The 18,861-nt window shown below is 53.0% G+C and overlaps 2 protein-coding genes across 7 annotated transcripts in view; one reads left to right on the top strand and one right to left on the bottom strand.

Moving 5' to 3' along the window:
- Window positions 1-8,709, top strand: part of USP42 (ubiquitin specific peptidase 42) — a 47,745-nt gene extending 39,036 nt beyond the window's left edge. For 2 of the 3 annotated variants that reach the window (XM_019637428.1, XM_019637430.1), the window contains 4 exons: window positions 1,624-3,120; window positions 4,201-4,502; window positions 6,525-6,568; window positions 7,570-8,599. In XM_019637428.1, the coding sequence (XP_019492973.1) occupies window positions 1,624-3,120; window positions 4,201-4,502; window positions 6,525-6,532 (1,807 nt within the window). In that variant the 3' untranslated portion in view covers window positions 6,533-6,568; window positions 7,570-8,599. Of the gene's footprint in view, window positions 1-1,623; window positions 3,121-4,200; window positions 4,503-6,524; window positions 6,569-7,569; window positions 8,600-8,626 lie in introns of those variants that run through there. The other variant, XR_002123383.1, reaches the window with a different exon arrangement.
- Window positions 8,710-8,790: 81 nt separating this feature from the next.
- The window catches only part of CYTH3 (cytohesin 3), a 69,237-nt gene continuing 59,166 nt past the window's right edge, over window positions 8,791-18,861 (bottom strand). For 3 of the 4 annotated variants that reach the window (XM_019637448.1, XM_019637449.1, XM_019637447.1), the window contains exons 7-13: window positions 18,697-18,809; window positions 18,360-18,508; window positions 18,019-18,131; window positions 12,860-12,938; window positions 12,693-12,764; window positions 12,444-12,598; window positions 8,791-11,742 (exon numbers count right to left, since the gene is read on the bottom strand). In XM_019637448.1, the coding sequence (XP_019492993.1) occupies window positions 11,670-11,742; window positions 12,444-12,598; window positions 12,693-12,764; window positions 12,860-12,938; window positions 18,019-18,131; window positions 18,360-18,508; window positions 18,697-18,809 (754 nt within the window). In that variant the 3' untranslated portion in view covers window positions 8,791-11,669. The remainder of the gene's footprint in view (window positions 11,743-12,443; window positions 12,599-12,692; window positions 12,765-12,859; window positions 12,939-18,018; window positions 18,132-18,359; window positions 18,509-18,696; window positions 18,810-18,861) is intronic. The other variant, XM_019637446.1, reaches the window with a different exon arrangement.

Genomic DNA, 18,861 nt, shown 5'->3' with positions numbered 1-18,861 from the left:
TAATGACAAATATATGAAGCTGTATTAAGGTTATAGGGTCAGGGTCCTCGACTCTATCAAGTAGTAAATATTTTGTTATGCCCCCTCTAGAATCCTGAAATTAATTTTATATAATTAAATTTATAAATAAGACAGTCTACCTCCCTACTTCATTTTTAAAAAATCAGTCTGTTGACCTAAATGTAATATAACAGGAATAAAGGGAAAGGTGTTTACAACGTAGTGGTATTTAAGTATGTTACTGAGCCCAGGCTGCACCACTGTGAGGGGCAGTGGTGCTGGCCGGTGTGCACAGGGTGCTATGACTGGACCATGCGCACAGCCACCATCAGCTTGTTCTGTCCTCCTGGTGGACAACCAGGGTGAAGCTCTGACCACTGTATATGTGCACAGTAGTTGTGTTCCTAGAAATGCTGGTGGCCATGAAGCTGCCATTAATATCACCGGGGTTTTACCCGCGGGCATGTCGGCACTTGGGGTACAGGGCACTTATTTTATGTGACTGCCCATCAGTGCCAGTGGGCACCCCCATCGTTGTGACAACTCAGAAATGCACCCCACATTTCAGAATGGCCCTGGCAGGTGGTGTACTCTCACCTGGAAGCACTGTTAGGAAGGCTTAACTATTAAAAGGGAGTGGAGGGCCGGCCGAGTGGCTCAGTTGGTTAAGAGCTTGCTCAAGAGTGCGAGCTCTGAGCAACAGCGGTTCGAGTCCCGGCCCAAGCTGAGCTGCCACTGAGCTGCCAACAGGTGGCAGGATGGCTCAGCTTAAGAGAAAAAAAAAAAAAGAGTGGAGTCTACTGTGTAGGCCGAGAAGACACCTTCCCAGGCTACCTGCGAGATGGAATGGCGTGAACACGCTGTCACTTGCATGACAACTTTTTCTTTCTGGCCTAGCATAGGTTCGTTTGTCCTCAGATATCACCTGCGTGAGAATTACTACAAGTAGTTGTATAAACAAAACCATGCCTGTATTATAACCCTGTGTGTTGCGCTATGTGCTGACTTGAGTCTCTCACTGCCACGCTCTATATAATGTGTGCAACTTGGCTTCATGTGTGTTCTCTCACCCGATGTTTCCCCCACTGAAAAGCAGGGGCCACTGTAGGGTCTTGCTTGTTTCCTGGCAGCTTTCATTCAAGTCAAGAATACATTGAAAGCTCTGCCACACTCAAGGGCAGAGTTCATTTGCTTTTCTAAACCTCAGTGATTCCTCTCACATTATAAGTAATTCCAGGAGCTGTCGGCTGTTTGGAGGTAGAAAAGTAGGGCCCTCCACAAGCCATTTAACTTGTTTGAGTGTCCAGACTTACTTATTAAGGAGAATTAGAAGCATATCTGAAAATGGAGCCTAGAACTGCAGAATTGTTGTTGCTGAAAAATGGGATAGGAGATGAGTTTGATATAGAATTTTATATTTTTATTTAATGAGGGAAAGAGAAAATTGGAAGTTTCCAAAAATGACAAGACCACTATTGGTTTTCAACCAGATACATTAAAGGCATGAAACAGTGAATGAATGTTTTGAAGTGTTTGTCCCTGTGAACACAGGACAAAAACCCATAAAGCAGTCAAGTGAACGATTAATTGGTTTGTTTATTTGTTTGGCTGGTTGGGCCGCAGTGCACCCAGAACAGAGGAAAGCCCTGCAGAGGAAGAGAAGGCGGGACTGGAGCCTGGCAGCCCTGCTCCTGGTTCCCCAGAGAGAATGGACACAGTCCCGAGTCTCAGCAGCAAATTAAAGAAGGTTTGTCCGCCTTCGGAACCTAGCATGAAATCTACCAAAGAAGAAGTCTCTGAAAACATTTCAGCAAAACCTGATGAGTCTTTGCTGAGTGTCAACCATCTTTGTGACGCCAACCAGATCACCATCAGGGATGATCAGCTGTCTACACCATGTGACCCTGGGAATTTAACAAGTGACCAGAGCAAAGCACCCCAAGAAATGAAAGGGACGTTAATAGAGAGTCCCCAGGACTCGGCAGCAGTGGAAGCCACGGGGAGGTTGAGCCTGAGTCCCTCGTCTAGTCCCACGGGTGACGGTGAGCAGGGTCCCTCCGTTCACAGCAGCCGAGACAAGTGTACGGACTCAGAGGACCTGTCTAAAAGCATGGGGACATCTACAGACAAGCCACCCTCTCCTCAGTTAGACAAGGTCACAGAAAGTCATTCCGTAGGGGGCCCTGAACAGAGTCCTGGTGAGCGATGCGAAGGAAGTAAGATTGGGCCAAAAGTCCACGATCCCTCTCCAGTTAAGGAAAAAATCAGCAACCTCAGAAAAGTCGACCGGGGCCATTACCGCAACAGGAGAGAGCGCTCCTCCAGCGGGGAGCGCGCGCGGGACAGCAGGAGCAGGACGCAGGACCATTATCACAAGAGGCGGCACTCCTACACGCGAGAGCGAGAACGGGCCCCGCATGACCGCTACCGGACCGAGCACTGCAACGGGGCCCAGCACCACCCCTGCCACAGCGAGAGGCTCAGTCCCGGCCAGCACCGCGCCCCCGCCAGGTACAGCCACCACCCCTCCCGGCACCGAGGCGGGTCCGACCAGGACTGGAGCCGGTACCACCACTCGGAGAGTGAGCACTCCTGGGGCCGGGAGAAGTACTACCCAGAACAACTGAGGTGGGACAAGTTCCGGCATTTCCACGACAGGTACGCGCCATACACGGCAAGGGAGGTGCGCGACTGGAAGCCTTTTCACGGTGACCGGGGCTGCGACAAAGCAGGCCAGTACGGCTGGCCCTTCAAGGACAGCTATAAAAGCAGAAGGGGCCCCGAGCTGCTCGCCAAGGAGAAGGAGCGGCACCATTTCAGCAGCCCCCGAGCAGGAGCAGGCCCCCCGCACGCCCTGCCCCCCTACCCTGACAAGTACTCCCACGAGAAGATTGCACTAGTAGCTGAAGACAGTTGCCACCTCGCTGATCGGTTTCACGATCACGAAAATGTCAAGTCACGAAAGCGGAGGTACGATAGTACAGAACATGGTAGTTACATAGAAAAGAAAGCCTGGAGAAGCTTACAAAGGGACCTTATAGAAGAGCCTAAAGTGAAGAAGCACAAAAAATCAAAGAAGAAAAAGAAATCCAAAGACAAACACCGAGAGCGAGACTCCAGGTGAGGGTGCGGGCTGGGGAGGGTGCGGGCCCGGGAGGGAGGCACTCACCACTCCCTCCGCTTCGTGTTCAGGGAGCCCAACTCAGTACCAGGTGGAGTGCTGGGTCATGTTGATTGGTTTCATTTGTATTTCTCATCTCGGGGAGGTTGGAGATTTCACTATTTTCCCAGAATTCTAAAGTTTAGCTCTGCTTTTAAGCTGTATCTCATTTCAATAGCATCATAAAAAGCCTGCAGACCTCATTTATCAAAATGGTACTGCCATTCACCATTATGATCCCTGCCTTCTGCCCCAGGAGTAAGTGTGCGGTGCCCTGGGAGGGAAACCCTGGGGTCTTTGACTTCGCCAGGGACGTTGATATTGTCAGGTACACTCACATTGTCCTATCTTTTACTGTGTCCTTCAAGCTTGGTGACTCCAGGTGAGCAGAAAATGGGAGACCACTATCCCTTTGCTACTTGACTGCCTGCCCTAAGTGGGGACCTGAGACGCGTCATGTGTTGCCCACATCTTCCTCTGTTTTTCTGTCTCCATTTCTAAATTTGAAATCTACTTGGGAAATTCATTTTTGTATTTTAAAAAAACTAAATTGGTCAGCGGTTGTCTTGAAAATGACCTAACCGTGAGGAGATGGATGAGCAGAGTCCTGTACCTTTTATACTCTGTACATTTGCCGTCTCTTAGAATCGAAACCTTGGGGAGAGATTACCAAAAGCCCTTGGTAAACAGCGGTTCCTTGAGGGAAAGGGAAACACCTCCCATGTGCCTGTGTCACCTTGTGACACAGTTTTTCCCTCAGCCACTAGTTTCAGGAAAAGTTAGCAAAATCCTTTCTCTGATATTTTGGCCAAATACCTTAGCAAAGCTAAAGGCAGTGGTGGGATGGGGTTGAAACTGGTGAATTTATGACCCTGGACTTAAAAAACATTATAGTGAAAACAAACTGCAGTTTTAATTAGCTAACAATGTCACCTGTTAGCACAATGAGTGTCCAAGGCGGTGGGTGCAGAAGCCAAGCACAGGTCTGTCTGAGGTGGCTTTGGTTTCGGTGGTGTGAGTTCTGGCTTGTTCTCCTGCAGGCACCAGCCGGACTCAGATCTTTCCGTTGCGTACTCTGATGCTGACCTCCACAGACACAAAAAAAAGAAGAAGAAAAAGAAGAGACACTCAAGGAAATCCGAGGACTTTGGGAAAGATTCAGAACCACACTTAGTGAAGGCTGCCAGCTCCGAGACTGTTGACCATTTCCGGAGGAGTGACGGCGGTTTCCCCCTCACCGACGGCCTGCCTCTGGAAGGTTTTGGACCTTTCCGTGAGAAAACAAAACATTTAAGGATGGAAAGCAGGGACGACAGGTGTCATCTGTCTGAGTGTGGCCAGGGTAAGAGGAGCTACTTGGAATTCAAAATATAGAAACTAGTCTTTTTAGGAAAGGTGATTAACACACAGGATGAGAACCTCAAAGGTCATAAAAGTGTGTGTGGTGGGGCAGGAACCGTCCGGCCTGGGCTCCCAGGCGGAGCTGCGTTAGTGCTTGGTGTACATGTGCCGTGTGACCCCTTGGCAGTTACCAGAGGCCTAAGTTACAGGACACAGGGCCTGATGGGACCGCTGGGACTTAGGGCTCTGGGTCTCTGAGTACGTGCCTTGAGAAGGACTAGAACTTCCACTTTTAAACCATTTTTGAGAACCATTTTTGCAGTATGTTCTTTCTCGCTGGTATCCTTCAAGCTCTAGCATTCTGAGTGTCACCGAAAAGTCCCAGTTTGGTGGCTTGGGTCATTAGGGACAGCAGCTGCTGGCCTCTAGCAGAGCGATGCCTTCGAGGCGTCTGTGTTGTGGGGCTTTGGTTCACTCAGGGCTGCTGGCTCCTGGATTCTTGTCTGCTGTGCTCAACTGTCTCCCTCAGTAATGGCGTAACCCTTTGTGCTCTCTGATTGCATGTGAAGCAGTTCCCTGCCGGGCTGATTTGCACCAGGGTCTCCCACCCTGGAGAGCAGCGCTGAGCCAGCGAGAGGAGGGTGTAATGCAGGAGCCTGCACAGGAGCAGGGCTTGGCAAACCGGCTCTGGGCGGAGCTGCCCACCGCCCATCTCCCTCTGGCCTGCCGCTTAAGGTTGCCTTGAACGTTTCCAAGTGGTTGGAAGAGTCCAGAGAGGAAGATCTCATTTCACATGAAAATTATATGAAATTGATTTGTAGTGGAGCACATCCCAGCGTTTATGGTCCTTTGTGGAAAACATTTGCCGACCCCTGCCCTGGACACCCAGGTGCACTCTCCTGACTTTGACCGTCATCTTGGTTGCCCAGTGGCATTTTGGTTCTCAACTGTGTCCTGGACTCGATGGAGCTGCCTTGGGTTGGGGGCAGGCCCAGGCCCCGCCGTGGTCCGGTCAGTGTGTGATTATTGACTGAGGAGGGGCGAGGGAAGAACCAGGTACTGTGAGCAATGGAGTGTTCCATCAGGACGGTGAGCGTGGGAACTCTGGTGGCACACGGCAGCAAGAACGTGAAGCTAAAGTGGTATTTGCTCTGCGTTTTATAAAGAAATGAATGTGTTTTCAGATTGGTTTCCCATGAATATGTCAGTGACAGGGGGAACGGGCTTGGTGACGATCGAGTCCCTTCTTGGCTGTGTGCACTCTGTGGAGTCCCCGGGACCTCCCCACTGCTGGCAGCATCTCCCTCCTCTGGCTCCAGGTCCCTCTCCTAATAGCCAGATGCTGCCTGCGCAAAGTGGGAGGCAGCTTGCCCAGAGATGGCTTTGAAGGGAAAGTAGGTTGAGCCCAAATCTCAGCAGTTGGCATTTGGTAGCTCTGATGTGTCTCCAGGGGCCGCAGTCAGGCTTTATGTCGAGTGTGTCCCTGTTCCCGATCCAGCCCTCCCCAAAGACTGCTGTGTGGCCCGGGCTTCCACTGAGCAGACTGGGCCCTTGTCCCATCCTGTCCTCCCCAAGAAGGGCCAGTCACTTGGCCTTCCCTGCCACGCATCCCTTGCAGCTGGCCGAGGACGGACACCTTTGTCTGCCACGTGTCCTCTGGCCTGGTACCTTGACCACTTACTGCTCTTTCAGACTCATGTTCTCTGGCTCCATTCAACTCTCCCTTTCTTTGGCCTAAGATCTGGTCGGTTCAGTTGGCTGACAGCGCACTACTCCCACAGGCAAGGCTGTCAATGCACCTTTCCACCGGGACCGGCGGCCCTCGGTCGTCATATCGTTTTCAGTAGAACGCTCGGAGAACTCGCTCCGTGGAGGCATGTACATACTTGCTCACCCTTGTCTGGGGTTGATTTCACTGCTGAGACCTGGTTCTAAGTGTCACCACTTAGTGCACACACACAGCACAGGCCCTGAACATTTTGCAAAACCTTCATTAAACTGTTTCTTAACCTTTGCTTTCTAGGTGATTGAAAACTTGGCCTCAGAACAAAGAATTCACTAGTTATGGTAAGCTGTTCTCATATCTCTGTATCTCATCATTGTTTGTAAGAGGCACAGTGGGGACATACACGAAGGAGTTTGGGGCCCTGGGGACTCGGGAGGCAGGTGCGGGAGGCTCCCCAGCAAGGGCTGCAGACCCTTGACCTCCAGGCCATGCTCCTCAGTACTGGCTAGGGGACCCTGGTGTCTCCAAACTCGCTGACTCCGGTCCGTCCCGTCCCCTCATGGTAAGAAAACGAGGGCATTTAAAGCATCAGCCTGCAGTCGCCTGATAAACATTTGAAGAGCTGGAGACGCCAGTTCCCTCGGCCCGACCACTAACTGGCCTGAGAGGAGCCCCGCCCCCCCACTCCCACCCCAGGCCCTCCCTCTGCTTCCGGAACACTGGGGCTGGCGCACCCAGGAATCGGAGGCGGGCAGCTGGCCACCCCATTTCAGACGAAAAGGTTTGGGTGTGTGATGGCAGATCAACACTGTGAGGGTGCTGACTGACTGAGTGCTGGAGCTTTTTTCAGTGGCCTTTGGGAGACAGTCATTCATGTTTTGTGCCCCGCCTTTGCTGAGTTGAAGGAATTTTGTCCAGATGTGTAACTTCTAGTCAGCAAGGGGGATTTAAAATTAATTTCAAAGTAAATTGTCTACAGAAGATTCCTTTGCAGTTAATTAACATGCTTTATCAGTTTGTTCACATGGGAAAGACCTCAGCCTAACTGAGGAATTAAGTCTTCCCCGGTGCAAGGGAATGGAAGGCTTGAGATGGGTCAGTGGCAGGTGGGGCTCGGTGGGTGCGGTCCACGCCCAGCAGATGGCGCCCCTGCACATCTGCCGGGAACTGCCGGCTCCTTCACTGCCTTCAGAAAGGCTGGCAGTTTTAAGAGCTTCCCCAAAGACCTGGGGAACCTGCTGAAAGGGAGCCCCTGAAGCAGCTCTTGGTGTTAGGAAAAGGGGAGGCCCTGCCAGGGACTCACTGGGCCCTTTGTGCCAACTTCCTGCTTCTTGTCTTTCAGATTCAACACGCTCAACAGAAGCCATCCCCAACCCAGCCTAAATTATAAATATAGGAAATAACTTTGTTCAAATCTGCGTGGTGCTTCCTTAGTAAATACTGTACAGATTTTACCATGGAGAACGTTTTTTTAGTTTTTACCTTTTCTTAATTACCCTTATTCCAAATGGATGAACACTTTCTACAACTGCTGACCATTGTAAAATACCGTGTATATAAATCACCTTGAAAATAACGCCCTGGACTAGAACATCTCAAATGCTGCTTAATCAGACTCAGGTTGATCACTAGTATTCCATGTAATGCTCCTCCAAGGTAGACATCCGGTGCAAGACCGACCCGGAAACCATGGAATTTTAAAAGTACAAACAACTGACAGTATGTATATTTAATTTAAAGACTTATTTAAAGATTCACAAGCTCTCAACTAGACTTTTGAGAGCAATCTGTTTTCTGTAATGTCTGATACTAGAAACTAATTTGCTTCATATTTTAGTTGTATTCAAGATTTGAAGGTGTATTTTATAGACAAGTTCTGTTTTTGAACTTTGTGGAACTATTCCAATCAATTTACCAGTTATGAGTATTTACATTATGAATGTATAATCCAAACATTATTTGTAAAGCTTACAGTATGTTTTTTATTACATAACACTTTTTTTATACAGTGTCTCTTGTCTTGACTATGATATTGGAGTCTGAGTTGTCAGCTTGGTCCCTTAAAGTTTCTAGTTACAGACAAAATCATACTGTGATTTTATTTTTAATATGGATATGCTATCAAACTGTGATACACTTATAATTCTTCACTGGTCCTGCATCAGGAGATGGAGTGGGGAAAACTGTATTTAATACAGTTTGTATCTGAATAATCTGTATGCTTTATACAGTTTGTGTTGTTCAGAGATGTCTAAAGTTTGATCTTTGTTTTTTTAAAGATTAAAGCACTTGCCCCACTGTAAATATACAGCATGTAAAATTTATACAGTATATAAATGGCAGCAAATGAAACACTTTGCGTCTTATTTTTTACTGCTGTTTGCCCCGTTTGCTTACAGACACTTCTCGCTGACTTCCTGTTGCCTTCACTTCCTTAAACCTTCACGAAGCTCAGGCGCTGGGCCTGGAGGTGCAGAAAGACCCCAGGACGGGTGAGGGAGAGGAGGGGGGGGTGCATGCTGGACCCAACCGTCTATTTTAAAGAACTAAGTCTCACACAATGTGGTTTTAACAATGAGTTTGATTTTTATTTGGTGACCACAGTATTTGCAATTTGACAGCCATACACCTTCCAATTTTACTAACTATTCACTTTACAACAAAATATCGATACAGGTTATTTCTTCATGCAAGTTATGGGAGTATATACATTGAATAAACACTCCAGAAACCAATATATATGTACATTATTTACATATTAACTATATTTACTGTAAATAGAAATGTTTTCTAAGAAAAAATAAGAGTGAGAAACCACAACGTGTTTTCTGGTCTACACCAGACCTGACTTGTCAGCAAAGCACATCTATGTAGATATATGCATTTTAACTTTAAAAGTATGCACTGCTTTATGTGAAACATTAAATGCTGCTTTGCCTATAAATAGAAGCTATTTGGACCCAGTTTGGTACCACATTAAACTGCTCAAAAGTGGCCTGCGATCCTGAAGACGCTCGTTTGTCTGCGTCCAGGGCCGTACAACTAGCCTCACCTGCTGAGAAGCCGGTGGGCCATGGAGGCCACTGCATCCCGCCCCGTGCTCCTCACCACCTCCTGCCCTTGGTCTTGGGAGGAAAGCATGTCTTTGGCCAGAGTTGGGATGGTAATTCAGCCCTGAGCACAGACATGGGGGCAGGGAGGACAACGAAGGCCGTCACCCTAAGGTTCAGGCAAAGGCCCGCCCAGGCCTGCCTGAGGGCGTAGTGGGGTGACGGCTATCTGCCTGGTAGGTGAATACTGTCACAATGACACGTAACACTGATGGCAAGGTACGTAGGTTCTAAGCACCACGGCCTCCTGTATCGCTCCTGGGGAAACAGCCACCAAGGGAGGCTCCTTCACAGACGGCCAGAGAAACATTTAGCAGGTGTTTCCTTATACTCCCTTCTCCCAACCTCACTCTGAGGCCAAACCCAAGAGACAAAACCCTGTTTCCGCAGGGTCCTACCTGGGTCAGACAAAGGACTGAGAACGTCCACATGGGAAACACAGCGCCACGGGTAGTCCTGGGGGTGGGGCCGGCCCGAGGGGCCGCGCTGCCCAGGCTTCTTCAGCAGTGTTTGGTCAGGTGGTCCCGGCAGGTCTCTGTTTTCGCGGAAGACGGAGGCCAGAGTTGCATATATATCAGTCAGGCATTTCAACAATGCTGACTTGCCTTCCTCAAACACTGAAGTGTCGGATTGGAGGTATTGGGACAGTAACAGAGCCTAAGAGCTTGGGAATAAACCAAAAAAATCAGTTTGATGTGTGTTGGAGAGTCACGGGCTCCGAGCCCTTTGCAGTCGAGTGCCTTAAAGCTACGTCAAGGTCAGCTGCGCCAAGGCCAAGGTCCCAGAGCCGTCAAGGCAACTCACAGGAACAGTTACTTGTGCTGCTTGGATCTCCACGGAAGTGCACACAGCCTGAGGTTTTCTTTCTTGAACTTGGTTTACACAGCAGTGGTGACCTCTAACAGGTACAAATTCGGGGTGTGCTACGCAGACAGGGAAGGGACCCCCATGGGTCCTACGATGGAAATAAAGCTCCCAGTAAAGAGCGTCTGTCACCAGCCCTGTCCTGAGGAACCAGGGGCGGCCTGGCACAGCACACAGCCTCCAGCCCTGCCCACTCGCATGTCCTCAGCCGAGTCACCCTCCTTCAGCCAACGTGCTGCCCAGAACCTGCTGCTGCTGTTGGGTCACCGGCGGCCAGATGTCTGGTTCCTCACTGGTCACCCAGCAGTGCGGACTCAGGCTGTGAGCCACCACAGAAGCCCTCAGTGCCACCCACCATCTCCTCACAGCTTGCTCTTTCCCTCCTTGTAACGGGAGCTTAAATCTCTGAAAACATGGGATAAGATGATTTCTAGTTACTGATATGCCGACTCATGATATAAAGAAATCTGGTCAAAGTGTTACCGGGTCAGTAATATCGGCACGCATTCTGCCAAAAGGTTTAAATAGTGAAGACAGTGGTCAAAAGTGGGTCCGAACCACATGCTCAGTTGAACCATATGGAACTGCTGCTTGTGGGGTCACAATAGTTGGATGTTAGCGGGTCCATGCAGTGTGGCATATGGACTACTGTGCTGGGGTTCAGCAGGTATTAGACAAACGCCCCAAACCATAATTTAAATTTTAATGAGTTGCCTTTTTAGAAAGCATCTGTGGGACCACCCATCTGAGTTGAGAGGTCCCAGGGGACCTGGACACCATGGGCCACCTCCCTGTATCAGGGCGGATGAGGGCATCTCAGAGCAGCAGCCCTCGGAACAGGCCTCGCCCGACACTGCCAGGCCGGTGGCCGCTGCAGACGCGGGTGTGAAATTCCAGTGCACAGTACAGACGTGTCCAGGGTTCAATTTGTAGCTGCCATTCTAAAAATACTACTGTTAGAAAGTATCTTCCATTATAATTTCAGAATATAAAAAGGCATATAAAAGCTATAATCCTATATATCTGAGAAAAAAAATCTGAATAAAAAAGTGGTAGCTTTTCCTTTCCTGTTTTGATATAAAACAGCGGCCTCTAGAACAGTGAACACCGCCACAGTGAGCACGTGTGGTATGCCAGGTACGCGCGAGGTTCCGGGGACAGGCCCCGAGCTGAACTCCCAGGCACACCTGCTGCACAGAACTGCGGGAAGGACGTCTGTATGTCTGTGCTGCGGGCGGGAAGGTCGGCAGGAGGGGGACACGGTGTGGCTCACCGGACACGATGCACAAAGGCTGCGGAGAACCTGGCAGGGCCCTCGAGGCCACCCTGGAGCAGCTGCAAGCTCTGCACAGAAGCACTGACTCCCAGAAAAGGCCGCTGGGGTCCAGGGTGTCATGGGGAGGCCTCCCGGTCACTTTCTGCTGTGGGGTTTTGGTTTTCGCTTTTACCTGTCCAGGCCAGGAAAGCTCTATTTTTTATTGGCAATCCTCCTTTTCCTTGTGGCCAGCATGTCATAGAAAGGGTCCCTACTGATGCTCGCTCTGGGGAAGAAAGGGAAACAGCTCGGTTAGGAGGGAGGGGCACTGCAACCAGAGAACAGGTCAGCCCTCTGAGCGGGCAGAGGCAGCCCCCCTCCCGAGTGGAGACGGGGCCAGTTCCTGCACACAGGGCACGGGCACGCAGGCAGGCGCGCAGGTGCACACGCACACTCTGCAGCTTCGCCGTCCGGAGGAAACGGACCTGGACCCTGAGGCTCTGAGCCGGGTGCACTGTGGGCCTTGATATTTGTTCCTCCTTTTTCGTTAAGCCTGACTTCAGCTTTGACTGGCGAGGCCTCCGCTCCAGGGATGGCCGTCTCGAATAAATGCTCACGGGCCACACGACCAGACAGCCTGGCAGCATCCCACTGCGGCTCCTGGATTTTAGAGAGCCTGGGCGATTTTGATAGCTGACCATTTGGGCTACTTGTTTGTTTCCTCTTCCTGAGCTTTAAATTCCCGTTCTTGTAAGAGTTTCATCAAATCTACCAATAAAGAGTGAGCCCTCAAAACCCGAGGCCCCACCCTCGACCCCAATAAAAGCAGCGCCCAGTCCCAGGTGCTCTCACTGTCATTTCCAGGTCTTTTTAAGTAATCAACCTGCATCTTTTCAACGTCTCCTGACAGTTACTGCTGAAGGGTGTCTTGGAGTCATACGAGAACCACAAGGTCGTTATCAGGATCCTGGCCCCAGCCCGGCGCACCTGATGGACTTCATCCACTCGTCCTTCTCCTCGGGGCTGGGCGCGGAGATGCGGTACACCACGTGGTTCCCCTCCACCACTCGGCCGTCGGCCTCCGTCTTACAGGCTTTGATGACCTGCCCTTTGTGGCTCGGGTTATAAAGCTCGAAACAGTTCTGGTGGGGACAGAGAGGGGCTGTCACCGAGGGCCAGGAGAGGTCCTCGTGCCGGGGCCACTGGCGGGGAGGACAGGAGGGAAGGGCAGCTTACGGGTTTCCGTGGGTCTTCCACCTCCCTGATGCTGAGGTTTTCCAGCGGGATAATCCCCCTGGGCTCCTTATCCTGCAAGAGAAGAGCACACAGCCAGCCTCACACGGGTCACCGATCGACGGTCCCTCTGACGCGGAGGGGGATCAAGCGACCCGCTCCTCACTTACTGTCGTGTATTCGAAGTAATAGAGGCAGTTGTCAGTCAGGATGAACCAGCGCCGCTTCCATGTCTTCACTCGCCCCCCTGAAAGCAGAGGGACCCCGTGAGCCAGAGCCGGTGCTGGCAGGAAGCCTGGGGCCCAAAAGGGCAGGGTCCCCGGACCTACACACATCATTGTACTTTCAGAAATGCTACCAGGAGCCAAGCTTGGTTTTAAGTTTCCTTCCTTGTGAAAATGGTCGACAGTCCGCCCAACACTTAGCTGAGTCCAGGCCAAGCCATGTGGCCTGGGCCTTTTGGGTCTCGCCCAGCTGGTGGCAAGTGGGCGCACGGCGCAGTGCTCAGCGAGGGCCCCGCATGCACCCCAACCTCTCCACGGCCACCTGGGGCACCTCATAACTCAATCGCTCTCCACATCTGCCTCCCGGAAGTCAGGCATGATGAATGGGCTTAATTTCCCCACATGGAAATGACAACAGGATGAAGTCAGTGCGCTCCCCGTCTGCCCAGGACTAATCCTGTTACGTCAGGGCCCTTATCACATTACCGAGTACTTTGGGGTGCCCTGGGATCCATCAGAATCAATTACTCTTTGGCCCAGGGAATTATTAAATTGAATTAATCTCTTAACAAGATCTGGGACACACATGTAAGCGCACACACAGACACACAGAGACACACAGAGAGCTCATCTGCATCTACTCCTTTCACTACAGAAATCTTTTCTACCCTTAAATATTCAGCAGAGACTAACTGGCTTCAAATGCCAGCCCCTGCTTCTGACAAAATTAAAAAATTAATGGAGAAACATGCGCATCACAACCGACTGAAACAACGCACGGGCACAGGGCAGGAGCGGCTCTCCTTGCCCCACTGCTTGCACGGTGACAACGGTGACATTCAGGGCTGAGCTGACCCACCTTTCTCTACAACATACATGTAGGCAGGTGAGTGCCATCAGGGCTGAGGGTCACAGACGCCATCCCGTATGGAGGCGCAGAGACGGGACGAGGGAAGGAAAGGCCACGAGTCACAGGGAACATGGGGGGACACTTGCCAACCTCCCAGGTCATCCCAGAACTGACGCACGAGGGCACCCCGGCCTCTGATGTTTGCAGAGGTCCAGGCAGGGGAGATGCCCAGCTTCGGGGAGAGAGGGAACCCTGACTGCCGGAATCTGGTGCCACCAGACAGGCCCTTTGGAGACCCCTCTGGGATCTCTCACCCTTGCGTTACAGGTCAGACCTCTGTCCTTTTGAGAGGCCAGGCATGCAAGGCACTGGGAAGGGAGCCTTAGCCATGCTGTTAGGGAAGGTCCGGCTGTGTCTCCCCTTCCTCCTGAGACTCCCACCCCTACTCCCTTCCCTGCTTCCGGTCCCTGTCCAAACGGTCTGGCCACCTGCCTCCCCAAGATTTCTGCAGCACCCTCCACAGAGCTCAGACCCCAAGCCCAACCCCCAGTTCATGCCTTTGTGCCCCAGGGCCTTTGCTTAAGCTGTTCTTTGACCTAGAGCCCAATCCCCTCCCCCGATCGTCTGACGTTGGGCTGGGCTCTTGCTCCCCAAACCCCTGCGTGCAGCCTCATGAGGGCACTTGCAGCGTTCCGCTGGGATCCTCTGCTACCCACTGGCCACAGCCTCTTATTCATCCCCTTTAAGCCCCAGCACAAGAAGCAGCAAACCCCTGCACTAGCAGCCCGGGTCTCAGCTCTCACTTCATTCCCCCACCTCTGCTGTCTGAGTTCACACAGGGGTCCCAGGAGGCCCTCGAGGCAGCTCTGAGTGGGCAGAGGCAGGGACCCAAAGCCCTCCAGTGGCAGGGGACAGTGACAGGGGACAATGCTGGTTCTCTCCAGGCACGGAAGGCCTTTCTCCAGCTGCACTGGCCCAGGGCAGCGCTCCCACCTCCTGTCACTGTGCCTGCCCCACCACTGTCCTCCGAACAGCCGCCAGTAGGTACCTTTTGAAAAAATAAGCTGACCCTGCCTCTCAATGCCTGAAGCCCGCTCTCTCAGCTATCAGCCTAAGACCCGAACCCCGCAGACAGCCTGGCCCAAAGTCGCCAGCTCCCCTCATGGGACCCCTGGCCCTTTCCTCCAGCCACCAAGCTGGCTAGAGCCTCAGCGCTCCTCCCAGCACCTTCCTTCTGCTAAGCCCCACAAGCAAGTTCTCAGAGAGTATTCCCAGGAGCCCCTGCGCTGTCTGTCTGCCCAGTGCCTGCCTTTCTCTATGCTCCTGTTGCTGGGTCATTAGGTGGCTGTGTGTTCTGTTCACACCCAGGCCCCAGGCCCAGCACCAACCCTGTATCACCAGCTGCCATGGGAAGTGGGTTTGCCAGGAAGGCCTCTTGGCGCTCGGCACCTGGGTTGCGACCCCACTGATCCCAAGTTCAGCGATACATCTCGGGGGAGCCCCACCCCTGGTCCAAGGGAGCCGGTGGCTGCAGGCAGCTAGACTGACACGTGTCGTCTGGGCTGCCCCTAAGCCCAGCCCGACCCCAGGCACCCTTTCAGCTGCGCAGGCAGGTAGAGCAAGGGCCGGGTCATGCCCTTGGTCTCGGAGCCGCGGCAGGTCTTGCTGCAGGGAGACCAGAGGCTCTGTTCACACATGTTTCTGGCTGAGTTTCAGCACACAGACACACGCACATGCACCACCCCTCATGCCTGCAGCAAGGAGCCTAGCTTCTCTACTTTCTCTGTAAATGTCTTACTCTTTCCAGGCTGTTACCAGGCACGTGTGCACACACACCCACACACACACAGCACATGCTTACACACACTTGCAACATGTCCTTTTTTCTGAATGACAGGTCAACTCTGACCCACATTTCTGTGCTTTTAACACAAATGATTCGTTCTCAAAACTCAGTGACTACAGGTGTTCACCTGCCAATCATTAAGCAGACTCCGACGCTTCTATGTGCTGGCAAAGCATCCTGGCCTGCGGAAGGCCACCTTCCCTAAGACTAAAGTTAGGATGAACGATAACTAGGCAAGGTCACACTGCGATCTTCATTCCTAATGAGCATGTGCGTGAAGCACACACTGTCCCTACACTTGTCTCGTGTGCCTCTGGCCAAGCCTGTGTCCAGGCCACGCATGCTGGGTGGGGGCCCCAAAAAGTGCAGGAATGCACCGGGACCAGGCTGACACGTCTGCAGCAGCAGCTCCCAGCAGATGGACCACTGCCTCGGCCCTCAGAGACACACACCCACCAGCTGTCTCTAGTGACCAGGACGATGTCAAAACGATCCGGAGCAGACCTGCAGGCAGACGCATCCGAGGGCTTCGGCTTGTGCCGCCAGGCAGGGCAGAAGCTCTGGAGAGACCAGCCTGCCAGCCGCGGGGAAATCCACTCTCTGGATGGTAACAGCTCTGTTACTCCAGAGTGGACACAGAGGCTGCTGGGGCTCTTGGGGATGGCAGCTCCCAGCTGTCACCTGGCCAGTGGGTTCCAGGTTTGAACAGAGTCACCATCACTAGCTTTGTGGTTTCTAACGAGAACACCAGGGACGCAACTTCCCTTTACAAAGGCATGTGTGCATGGCCGAGGGAGCATGAAAGGAGCAGACCCCGGGCCCAGTGGCCATCCTGCGGGTCCCCGCTCAGCACCCAGCTCTGCAGCATCTAAGAGTGCATGGCCGCTTATCTGCTCAGCCCGAAAATGGGTTGAGAAAAAGCCCTGTAAAGCCTTTCCTTCTCATTTTGTCGTCTTTAGAGGCAGCCACCTCCCTGCTGGCACTAGGCCACACTAGCTGCCAGGCAGCCCTGTGCTGTCACCATCCCTCGAGGGGCACTTGCTGGCAATGCAGGAATGGCGGGGCCCACTTGCTGGTGTTCTGGAAGCATTCCTCCCCCTGCTCTCCCCCAGGACCGCAGGTTTGATGTGATCGAAAAGTCTGGCGCATCTCGAAGGTCACTCAGGCATTCAAGTGCAAGGCTATGGTTCTGGGTCTCTGGCAAAGATCCAGAACTTTCCCAAACCTCCACATAGCCAGAGACAAGTCAGAGATAGACCCCAAATCAAAAAAGCGGGCCTGTGGCACACACCCGCCTGCCATGCTGTCACCACACCTGTGTCTCATTCTCCCTGGACTGAAACACAATCACCAGAATTCTAGGCTTTGGAGTCTTACTATCCGTTCTCAGAGTACATGGATGACACACGGCTGTCACAGGTCACAGGCGCTAATGTCACAGTAAGGCAGAAACCCAACCCCTCACCCTTGGTCAAAAAACACTGCCAATTCCTAAAATTGCCCAGAAAAGATAAAGCTCTTCTACTTCTTTGTCAATGGTTAGGAAGCCTTGAAAATGTTCTGGACTCTCCAGGTGGTGCAAACATGCGCTGCTTGGTTAGTCTGAGGGGCGGCGGTGACGTGCAGGGATGGAGCTGCCATCAGCCCTCTCACTGCTGCTCTGGTCTCAGACCAGGGCAGGCTCGTACCCACGCGGCATGCCCATGCGCTTCCGGTCAGGGCGCAAAAAGGCTGGCACTCGGCCACTCCTGCCCAGCCTGAGTGTGGCTGTCACATTCACTGCGCCCCACAGGAAGCCAACCCAGCAAGTCCAAAGCCACACGGGTCAGATGAATGGCGGCCACACATCGGAGCCTCACACACATGAACGGGGACAGAGACCGAGAGAGGAATGAGCAGCTGGGGGAGGGGCACCGGGTACGTACCTCCTAACGCAGGACAAGCAGGGGCAGCCCGTCACAGAACAGAAAGGTGGGAGCCACAGGCAGAAGGAAAACAACAAGAAGGCACATTTAAACCACTCATCAAAAATCAGCCACACCAAACCACGAGAGGCACGCAGGTTCTCGGAGGTAAAGGCACCTGCTTCTCGTACAGACAGCTGCCTGGGGTCTATCTGGACACTAAGTGAGCACTTTTCTGGGACGGCCGTTCAGCCCGGGCATTATTCTCTGCCGTGGACACTGACAGCATGGCCTCCTCCGGACGGGGTGCGACTCAAAGCAGCGGCCGTAGAATCTGGGACGTGCAGCCCACTACGAGATGGCCTTTCCTAATGGCCTCTTCTCTAACGTTCTGCCTCTGGTCGGGGGCCTTGGCTACAGGAACTCAGAGGGCACTTGGCCCTCAGCGGGAGCCGCTGGAGGGGATGGGGGCCTGGAGCGCGGTCCCGCCTGCTGGCACCACTCACCCAGCTTCAGGAGCCAGCCCTCACGGTCGGGGTTGAAGAACGTGTGTGTGAGGTCATTGCCATCATCCTCCGGGATCTTGAATGGCTCGTTCTTGATGCTCTCGTACAAATTCTGCGAGGGCAGTGACAGTGGCTCAGGGACGCTGACGGGGAGCCAGCGTCCTCCCCAGCTCCCCCGAGGGCAGTATCAGTGCCCAGCTCGGTGGGTCCCAGGTCTACTCGAGATGCTCAGATCGATGAGCTGGTGCTGCCCATGCTCACAGGCAGAACCTGACCCCCTGAGGATCAAGGACACGCGAGGGTCCGAGGAGGGAGCGGAAGGGGCTCGGCAGCAGCTCACCCTCAGCAGCTCCTCGGGCAGGTCCCCACCCTCGTTGATGCCACGGTTCATTGTGACAAAGCGCTCGGCCGTGGGCTTGTCACGCACGTTGTGGTTGTGCAGGCTGGTGTTGAGCATGATGATAGCGAAGGACAGCACATAGCACGTGTCTGAAAGGGGCCAGAGGGCAGCGGGGGCTCAGCTGCCATGCAGCCAAGAACCCAGCCTGGGATCGCCATGTCAGAGGCGACCTGCGTGCAGGGTGGATGGCCCTGGGGACGCCTGGCGGGGGCCAGTGGGCCCAGGGCCCCACGCAGGGAGATCCGTGGCACAAGTGCCGGCCGCAGCGGCCACTGACCTGTGGACTGGAAGACGCCGGGGTTGCACAGGCAATAGCGGGAGGCGAACGCCTCCATCATGCGGTCGATCTTCTGAGCCTCCCCGGGAAGCCTGAAGCTCCACAGAAACTGTCTGGAGGGGAACAAAAGGCAGGAAATGGTGGCGAGTTTCTGTGGTCCTGGCC

The sequence above is a fragment of the Hipposideros armiger genome, unplaced genomic scaffold, assembly GCF_001890085.2.
Source record: "Hipposideros armiger isolate ML-2016 unplaced genomic scaffold, ASM189008v1 scaffold_33, whole genome shotgun sequence".
NCBI lineage: Eukaryota > Metazoa > Chordata > Mammalia > Chiroptera > Hipposideridae > Hipposideros > Hipposideros armiger.
Note: the sequence above shows the minus strand (reverse complement) of the source record. Positions and strands in the feature narration are given on the sequence as shown.